The sequence below is a fragment of the Molothrus aeneus genome, chromosome 14, assembly GCF_037042795.1.
Source record: "Molothrus aeneus isolate 106 chromosome 14, BPBGC_Maene_1.0, whole genome shotgun sequence".
Classification (NCBI taxonomy): domain Eukaryota; kingdom Metazoa; phylum Chordata; class Aves; order Passeriformes; family Icteridae; genus Molothrus; species Molothrus aeneus.
Window position 1 is genome coordinate 3,328,561 of NC_089659.1, and position 10,115 is coordinate 3,338,675.

Below are 10,115 nucleotides of genomic sequence, written 5' to 3' on the forward strand. Positions count from 1 at the left end.
AGGAACAACCCAATTAAAAAACGGGAGCTACTGGTTGTTTTTTTGTGGCGGTGGAAACAATCCGGGCTCGAAAAGGGTCTATTCAGAGGGCGCTCCGAGAGGTCTGTTTGCAGCCCTCTATTATTGTCAGAAGCCAAATAAAAGTTCAGCTGGGGGGGCGGGGGGAGGGAAGTGATTAAAAAAAAAACCACCAAAAAACATTCGCCGCTGCCTCCTGAACGCGCTGGGAGGCTCAGTTCAAAGGGATCGAGCTATGACCAAACGACGCTGCCCGGGTTTGCCCACGCACTTCAGATTTTTGTTCATAAATGTTGCGATTTTTAATGATGTCATCAGTAGTAACCCTTGCTTGCCCGGAGCAGCAGGGACAGCTGGAGGCTGTGGTACAGCTGCGATCTCCACGCGGCGAGGCTCCGGGGCAGCCACGGGAAGGACTTGGAGCTCGTTTGTCGGAGCTAATGATTTTGTTATTTATTTATTTGGGAGGTCGCTCCAGCCGTGTCAGCCCCGCGGCGAGGGAGGCAGCAGTGTGACAAGGCAATCTCGAGCTGTGTTTTGGCGTGACACTTAAATTAGAGAATAAAACCAAAAAAATCTCCTAACGACCTTCAACTGTAGAACCGGCCTTAAATGGCCCATTTAGTAGCCACATTACCACGCTGAAAACTTCTGGGGAGGATGTGAATGCCAGCCTGAAACGGGGATCACGTGAACTTTTATCTTAAGCATCGCTAAAAGGCTGGACATTTTCGGAGGATCAGCCGAGCGAGGGTCAGCAGGGTCCAAACGAAAGGGGCGCCCAGCTCCCTTGCCTGGGCAAATTTCGAGGACGAGCCCTCGCTGATCTCGGTCGGGAATTAGGCTGGTGACCAAGGGGATGTTTTAATAACAGGATTAGACGGGGCCGGGTTCCTACATAGACTTATTCTTTAAAAGCCAGCGATCCTCTCTGTCACAGTTCCAAGATTCCCCCGAGCTCTTCTGGAGCCGCAATTAACATATATTAATGGTTCTTTCTTATTAAGCGTTGCTCTCGCAGAAACCCCAGACAGACCCTTTCAAATGGCCCTTTTCAATCTCGGCATCTCTCTCGCGCTCGAGTTGGGTTGTGCTGTAAACTCCTTATCTCGCCTCACGCTCCTTTGTCACCCAAATAAATAAATAACAATAATAAAAGGCTCCTCAGCCTTTGACAACTGTATTTACACGACCTCAAGTGTTCTCCCGACCCCCACCAGACACACGGGGCTTCCCTCGTAGTGAATTTAAGAAAATGGCTCCAGGCATCAGGTTTATTGTGCCGGGCTGGGTCACCTCTTGCTCTCTGCCCCTTCCCTGCGTCCCGGCAGCTCCGCAGGCTCCGTCCCCGTTCCCGGGGAGCAGGAGGAGGCTGGAATTGGCTGCCAAGGGGGTGCTGGAAGGGGCTCTCCAAGCGCACTGCGGGTAACTTTGGGGACAGCAGCGGGCTCGCCTCGCTCCTCCTGCTCCCCACCGGCGTTTGCAGGGCAGGGACAAGGAAGGACAGAGACAAGGAAGGACAGAGCGACAGCCATCGGGGGGCCGCGGGAAGGGGCTGCTGGTGGCGACAGCCCCGGGCAGCTGAGCCGGGTCCCGGGGACAGCCCCGAGGGAAGGCGGCTCCGCGCTCCCCTCTCCGCTCCCCAAATCCCGGCCGAGGGTTTGCGCACACAGCAAACACAGCGCTGCCGCCGAGGCGGGGGACTGGAGCACAGGGTCCTCTCACCCCCTCTGGAAATGGCAATCAGCCGGATTTTGAAGTTTTCCTCAGAACATGTGCGGCGTGGGGAGCGTTACAGCGACCTGTGAAGTCTGAAATCCATCAATTTGTACTTGTATTTTTATTCAGTCGGGCTCAGTTCTTTTACAAGATTAGCGTTCAAGAGAAATGTATTGGTTTGAAATAATACGGACTTTAAAAGTGTTGAAAAGCTTGGCTTTTACAAGAAAGAAAATCTCTAATTTGAGACTCAGGCAGCTCAAAGACGAATTGAAAGACAAAGTAAGAGTCCGAAACTTAACGTTGTAGTATTTATTTAAGCATTGACGGAAAGACTATTCAGGGGGATTTCAGCGCGTCCTCTAATTCCCCATACAGCCCAATTTTTCGTTGCATGCCAGCGTGTCCAGTCCCTCCAACAAACGCTCATATCAAGAAATATCAAAGCATTGTCAGGGTATATGTCAGTCCGATTTCCTACCAGCCGGGCAGGTCTTAAACCTCGACCGGAGAAGCCAAAATATATTGAGAGTTACAAGTTAATTACGACTGGCTGAAGCTTTTCCAAGATATTGCAAAAGTTACACGCGAACCTCTCCCGCCTGGAACAACCCTTCCGCTGCCACCCTCTCCCCTCGGGCTGCCAAATTTTGACTTCGCTCAATACCTCAGCAGCAAACCAAGCAAAATCCAAAGTTCTGACTAAACCATAGTCGGTCGCAAGCGGGACTTATTTCCCCTTGGACGTTGTTCAACAGATCATTTTGTCAAAAAAAGAAATCCGTACAAAACGAGCGAGACCTTCAACTGCTAAACCCCAGCAGCGCTCAGCTCGGCTCACTGCAACCCCCTCCACGCCACCGCGATCGTTCCAGTGTCCCTCCAGAGCCGTGCGGGCTGCAGCAGGGCCGGCAGCTCCTCATCCCCGCCCTGCCCTGCAGGTTTTCTCCTCCCCGGACCGGTTACCGTCCTTACACTCGCGGTCTTGTCTTTAGGGTGCTCCCGGTGCCCGTCAAGCCGGGGAGCAGCGGCGGCAGCATCGCTCCTGGCCGGGCCGCCCAGGACGGGACGGGAGGCTCACACACGTCCGCACCTCAAGGCCCCTGACCCTCCCCGGAGCCCCACACGCCCCTGGGGCAGTTTGCTCATGGCCACAGCGGCGATGCTGCCCGCATCCTCCGGCAGCGAGGCTTTCCCCGAGCAGCCTGCGGCTCGCTTTGCCTCTCCCGCCCCAGCGCTGGCCGGCTCGGAGAGCTGCCCGGCTTCTCCGGACGGAGCTGGAGAGGAGGATGCGGGAGGATGAGGATGGACAGGGATGGAGCAGCCCAGCCCAGCCCAGCCCAGCCTGCCCTGGTCCCCGGTGCAGAGCGCTGTGGCCGCGGTGCTCCCAGCGAGCTGCCGGCCCTGTCCATGCAGGTGCGGTGTCCGTGCCTCTGGCGAAGGAAGGGAAGGAGGGGTAAAGGGAGGGGAGGGACGGACAGGGAAGCCGGTGATTGACAGCTCAAGTGGGCGCCGCTCCACTCACATATCCGCCGCCAAAGTTTTCTTTCACACGGAGAGAACTTTCTGTTGCCATGAAACTCAGGGGATTCACAAGCGCCGTCCCCTCTACCCCCCCTCCCCTCTTTTGGGGCAGCCGAGTGGAAAAGCTCAAGTGGCAGCGGGGTTGAGTGTAGGTGGGGATGGCCGGGAATGCCCGGCCGGCAGCCACCCACCCACCCACCCAGCCCGGCCCCGCGGGGCAGCCGCTCTCCCACCGACAGCCGTGCCCGATCCCAGCATGGCAATGTAGATTCTCCCCCCGGCGACAGCTCAGAAGTGGAAGAGTTTAGCCCATCCATCCTTCCCCCGCCCCTTTATCCGCTCCGGGGGTGCAGTGCGGGCTCCCTCGGTCTGCGGGCAGTTTCTCCGATCTTGGCTTAGCACCGGGCGCCCCAAACCCCTTTGTGCCCGGCAGCCGCGCAGCTCCCGCTCCCAGCGCAGCGCTCCGCCCCGCTCCTCCTCCCCGCGGCTCCGAGGGCACCCCCGGCCCGGCCGCAGCTGCGGGAGCCGCTGTGCCCCGGGGCAGGTGCGGGACGCGGCGGGAGGGGCCCGGCACCCGCGGCATCCCCGAGCCCGGCTCCCTCCGCCCGCCCCCGGCCTGGCCGCGGCCGGCGTGGGGCTGTCGGGAACCGCTCGCTGATTGGCCGCCGCCCCCTCATTTATAGCCCGTCAATCACGGACCCCCGCGATCCCTGCGAGCATCGCCCGCTGCCGCCCGTGGGAGCCGCTCCGCACAGCAGCAGCTCCGCCACCGCTGGCACCTCGGGGAGCGGCGCTTCTGCCAGGCACCGAAACTTCCTCCTTCTCTCGTGTCTCTCGTGGCAGCCGCCCAGACAGGTTCTTTCTTTTTTTTTTTGTTTTGTTTTGTTTGTTTCTTTTTTTTTTTTTTTTAACTTCCTCTCCTCGCTCGGTGCCCGCCTGCCCGCCGCCCTGGCGCACCTTTTACCGGCCCCGGCCATGTACAGCATGCTGGAGACGGAGATCAAGGCGCCGCAGCCCACGCCGGGCAGCACCGGGGGCAACCCCGCTCCGGGGAGCACCGGTAAAGGCGGCGGAGGTGGCGGGGCCGGCAACGGAGCGGGAGCGGGCTCGGACCAGGACCGGGTGAAGCGCCCCATGAACGCCTTCATGGTGTGGTCCCGCGGGCAGCGGCGGAAGATGGCCCAGGAGAACCCCAAGATGCACAACTCGGAGATCAGCAAGCGCCTCGGCGCCGACTGGAAGCTGCTGAGCGACGCCGAGAAGCGGCCCTTCATCGACGAGGCCAAGCGGCTGCGGGCCGTGCACATGAAGGAGTATCCGGATTACAAATACCGGCCCCGGAGGAAGACCAAGACCTTGCTGAAGAAGGACAAATACTCGCTGCCCGGTAACCTGCTGGCCCCGGGGGGGGGCAACGCGGTGAGCAGCCCCGTCGGGGTGGGGCAGAGGATTGACACTTATGCCCACATGAACGGCTGGACCAACGGGGCTTACTCGCTGATGCAAGACCAGCTGGGCTACAGCCAGCACCCGGGCATGAACAGCCCGCAGCTGCAGCAGATGCACCGCTACGACATGACGGGCCTGCAGTACAGCCCCATGATGTCCACGGCCCAGACCTACATGAACGCCGCCTCCACCTACAGCATGTCCCCCGCCGCCTACGGCCAGCAGCCCTCCACGGCCATGAGCCTGGGCTCCATGGGCTCCGTGGTGAAATCCGAGCCCAGCTCGCCGCCTCCGGCCATCACTTCCCACTCGCAGAGGGCCTGCCTGGGAGACCTGCGGGATATGATCAGCATGTACCTGCCCCCCGGCGGGGATGCCACAGACCCTTCCGCCCTGCAGGGCAGCAGGTTACACAGCGTGCACCAGCACTACCAGAGTGCCGGGACTGCCGTGAATGGTACCGTACCACTAACTCACATATAAACTTTGCTGCTCCGGACGCCTCCCCGTCCTAATCCCTAACCCCATCACCGCTCCCTGACTACACCGGGACGTACGGCAGTGTTGCTCGGCTTAGCAGACTTAATACTAACTCTGGAGAAATTTTAAAAAGGAAATCCGTTAGTTGTGTCCTTTTTTTTTTCTTTTTTTTTTGTACAAGAAATAATATTTGAGCAAGTTGTTATTTTAATAGAGCACAACTCCTGCCTCCTAGAAGCCGCTGTGAAGTTTTCAAACCACGGCAACTCCTTTCCTGGTTTCGGCTAGGTTGGGCACTGTTTTATTCGCTTAAAAGTTTTTTGAAAAATCATCTTCCAGTTTGATTTCTAGCGTTGCAATGACATAAACAAAAACCGCGGGCTTTTGTTGTTAAACTCGGTTGTTCACGTTATCGCTGTGGTTTATTAAGTGTTTTGTTACCGACCCTCGCTTGGTTTCCATCCGCAATCTGTAGCTTCCACGACTTTTTAATTTTGAGGTTTTATTCCTTGAAAAGGGGGAGGTGGGAGAGAGCAGAGCTGTACGGGTCGCAAACGCGTTTCTTTTATTTATAGTAAGTTGTATGTCTTGGTTTTTCTTAAGCTGTAAACTTATGTAAATGGGTTTGTGAATTTTACTGTGAAACATGTTTTGACATATCGGATAAAAAACGTTTTAGTTTTGTTACCGGATTCCTTCCAAAAACAAACAAACAAAAAAAAAACAACAAAAAAAAAAGTAACCGAAATACTCCTTCCCTGTTCCTAGTCCTCGTTTGCTTCCTTCTTCCAAACGAAGAGAGATCAATAAATTTTCTATCAGGCACGTCGGCGGTGTCCGGGCGCTTTGTGCGGGGAGCGCGGAGCGGGGCAGGGCCGAGCCCATCGCGGGCACCATCGCGGCCCCGCCGCCCGCTCCGGGAGCCGCCAGCGCTGCTGAGCTGCGCTTCTCTGCCCGCCGAGCGGGGCTGTGTTCTGGGGGGCGGGAGAGGGAGAACGCGCTCCCAAGGTTTGGTTTTCTACTCAAGAGAAGCGGGAGCCGGGCCGGGGAAGCGTCGCTGCCGCCGCGGCCACTTGTTGCCTCTCCGCCCGGCTGCCTTCCTTCCTTCTCTCGGCCGCCGGGGAGCGAAGGGGATTACGGCTCTGCCTGGGCTTGTTGTGGGTTTTATTTCTTTTTTTTTTTTTTTTTTGTAAGGAGGATTTGCCTAGATACGCCAGGTCTTCTAAAATCTTTACAAAGGTAAAACCCGTTGGGGAACTCTTAATTAGACTCCATTAAAAATGAATGGTTACAGGAGTCCCCAGAGGAAATAAATAATTCAATCTTTTCAGTATGTTTGATGAGTGTTTGAAGTCTGGACAACTTTTCTTTCCTTTCCCTGCCCTTTTTATATTTGTTTTAGTTGGTTGTTTTTTTAGGGATGTGCGTTACTCGTGTCTGCGCTGCGGAGCAGCTCCCGCAGGGTCCCGGCCGAGCTGAGCATCGCTTCTCCCTCCCTCCGAGCCCCCTGCTCCGGCCGGGTCCCCACGTGTGTCCCCGGCTCCTGGGCAGGGTCTGGCTCCGCAGCGCGTCCCCGCTTCGAGCTTCGCCTCGCCCGCTCCCGCTGCCCGTCCGCTGCTCGCCTGGGCATGGGGGCAGAGGGACCGCCAGGGCACTGATGGGCTTTGGGTTTGGCTACGGGGACCTGCCCTGCCACCCCTTACCGGGGGCGGTTTCGGGGTCACTTTGCGCCCCTTGGCTGCCCGGGGCTGTCGCATCCGCGCTCCTTCCCCGGCGCTTCCCTCCCGGCCCGCAGCGGGGATGCCCCGGCAGCGGCTCCTGCCTTCCCCACCGGGCTCGGCCAGGGCTTTGCTGGGCTCTCCCAAGGGCAGAGGGTGCTCTGCAAAGCTCCCCCTGAGCCCCGTTCGCTGGCGGGTGCCCGGCTCCCGGCCCCGGCTTAGGGGCAGCTCCCGGAGCGGCTCCCAGAGCGGGGCAGCCCCGGCCCCACTCGCTGCCCCTCCCGGGCCCGGCCGCGCTCCGGTCAGGGCAGCACAGCCCGGGCACCACCGGGCCGGGCTGCGGGATCACCCGGTGCATGAGAACCCAGCGAGTCTCACACCCACAGCTCCATTCTTCCATAAGATTTCTGGTGAAATCTGGCGAACCTTGGGCACTGCTTCTGCCTGGCTGTGCTGCTGTCCTTCAGGTAGGAGCAGCAGAGTATTGTAGCTGGTGCCGTGACCTGCTAGTCCGTGAGGAGAAGCAGATCCATGAGTAACCTGGAGGTCTGAGAGAAGGAGGTAGCATCGGTGGGGTTAGTAGAGTACAGGACATAGGCAGGGCAGCAGCAGGACCCATTTCATCTCAGCTGGAGTCAAACTCTTCCCCGGGGCTCTCCAGAACTGCCAGTGCAGGACAGCTCTCAGTGGGGAAGAGTGAAATTCCCATTCCCTGAAACAATTCTCCCTCCACCTTCCCAGGCAGGTGTGCAGGTGCAGGTCTGACAAAAGCCAGGGCTCCTGAGCAGGTGAGCAGCTGCCAGCACTGGAATTGTACTTGGTGTCTTCAGAGTCAAACTGCAGCTGTATCATTATAAATACTCGCTCTTTACATCTGAGTTTTGTGGAAGTGGATTCTCTGCCATGAATGGGGAGAAATGCTGTTTTTTCAGAGTTTGTAGTATTTTTAAGCTCAAGTTATCCTTGTTTGGCCTCAATTAGGGCTGAAGGAGGGTCTGTGAACAAGTTCCTGAGAGGTCACAGAGAAATGTCTCTGTATAAATGTCTCTGCCTTGCTCCCTCTGGAAGCTCCTACCAATGGTTTGGCTTAGGGCTGCTTTTCCTGATTTACTGGTTTTGAGATGTAAATTTCTCAATGCAGTTTTCAGCTTCCTGGGGCTAAACTTTATCCCAAAGTTCAGAAGCTGTGGCCAGAGCTTGTGGGAAGAGTTCTGGACAGGCCCATGGAACCCCGCCTTGTACATTGACTATAAATACAGATACAGCCTCTTCTTCCATCACCAGGAGTGTTTTTAATTAGAGAGCCAACAGCATAGAGAGAGACACTGCCTAAAAGACAACTTTTTTTTTTTTTTTTGTTTCCCTCAAAGAGCAGCTACATCCTTTGCTTGGGCCCAGGAGATTTTCCTGCTGAATAAATGCAGAAATGTCTTCTCTTTAGATCTGATGGAAGTTTGTTTTACTTGTGCTGAACTCCATTTTTAAATTTGCTGGGTATCTGGCCCTTGACATCCCTCCTTCATGCATGCGGGCATTAAATGAATGCCTTTTTAGCACTGCCCAGGCAGGATTTCCTTCCTCTGCTGCTGTGGGAGAGCTCAGAATTGAGCCATTAACATTCACAGGTAAAGTTCCAAACTATGAAGTACTGGTTGTTTTATGTGCACCATCATCAACAGCTCTTTGCACAGTTAAATCAACTGCAGCCTTATTCTACAGCATCCAGGATAAAGCAAGTGCACACTTTATCTTTAGAGTGACAGAGCACTGGCTCTGAAGAGGTTAATGCTGGCATTAAAGTGTAATGACAATATTTAGGCTTTTGTTTTAACCTGGTTTTGAGGGGAAGATAACACTTGGTGCTGTTGGTTTGTTAAAACCCTGCGCATTGGGTTACATTTTTATGGTTCCTTCCTATGCCAAAGAACTTCAGAGTTAATTTATTGCAACAAAAGTTGGTAAGTTAAAATACTTCAAGTTACTTTTTTGAAACAGCCAGTAAAGTATAAGAATTAGCAGCAGAAACTGACTGTGGGCATTTTAAGAATATTTAAGGATATATGTTAAACTGCATGCTTTTGTATTTCTGCTATTTCTTTGCTACAAGAAGAGATGAAGACTAAATTCAGGAAAAGCATTAGCATGGACACTTTGTGAAAACATTCATAAATTATCTTTTTAGCTGTCCCATGTCAAACTAAGAAAGATACTTCTCAGGAGCATTATTAGGAAGACGGGAACTTGTCTAACTATCCTCCAATGCTAAGGGAAAGGATGATTTCTCAGGAATGAGCACAGCTGAAATGTGAAGCTGGGTGATGCTCAGGGCTGGAATGTTGCTGCTATTCTCAGTGCCTGCAGAAATGAGAAGCTTGATATGGCTTCTTTTCCACTTACACCGTCCTTGATCCCAGATTTCCTATAGTCTTATCCAGTTTATGCACATGCTGCAGATTCAGATTATTTCTATGGCAAACCTCATCGCTAAATTCTGACAAAACTCTGAAATAACAAGGAGAGAAAATTTGAATCCATTTTTTTATAATTTTTCAAGGAAGGTGTGGATAGCCATCATTGCAGATGTGTTTGCATGGGGTTATTTAGTGGTTAATGCAGATTTCCAGAACAGTTATCCACATACTTCCCTATGACAACTTTTAATTGATGCCACTGGATGAAGCAATCAGTGCAACATAGTGACTTTTTCCCAACAGAATGTCCTCAGGATGAGGAATTAATTATTCTTTGCTGCAAATACCATTCACAGCCAACCTCTTTGTGTTGCTAGTCAAGCAAACAGGATTTTAGGTTTGCTTCCTCCAAAGGCATCCTCAGAAGCTCAGTATCCCTATCAAACCTCAGTTTTTCAGTTTCTAAAATATCTCTACCTCCTTAGTGCAGCAGGGGAGACTGCAAAGCACGTGAGCAAACATAAGAGAGAGCAAGAGAACTGGGAGAGGTCACAGCACATTCATAAAAAGATGTATTTATAACTTCTCCATGATGAAAAAAAAATAATTGTGTACCACAGTGCTATGCTCAGCTGCTCATCTTTATTGCTGTTGCTGAGTTCAACTGTAATGTATTTATATTTATTCAGGAATACATCAAATTAAGACTAATCAGAGCATGGTTTGGCCTGGTTTGAAAATACTTGTGCTGACATCAGTGAAGTCTCTGATTCAAGTCCACGTGAGGGAGAAGCGA

General features: G+C 53.9%; 1 protein-coding gene across 1 annotated transcript; it reads left to right on the forward strand.

Annotated features, from left to right (window-relative positions):
- Positions 1 to 4,178: 4,178 nt before the first annotated feature.
- On the forward strand, positions 4,179 to 6,015 carry LOC136562556 (transcription factor SOX-3-like). The gene has a single exon (XM_066559462.1). It carries the CDS (start codon positions 4,237 to 4,239, stop codon positions 5,191 to 5,193), a length of 957 nt encoding a protein of 318 aa, XP_066415559.1. The 5' UTR covers positions 4,179 to 4,236; the 3' UTR covers positions 5,194 to 6,015.
- Positions 6,016 to 10,115: the final 4,100 nt, after the last annotated feature.

What these genes read in the sequence shown, in the direction of transcription:
- LOC136562556 (XM_066559462.1), top strand. Translation starts at nt 4,237, where the DNA reads ATGTACAGCATGCTGGAGACGGAGATCAAGGCGCCGCAGCCCACGCCG.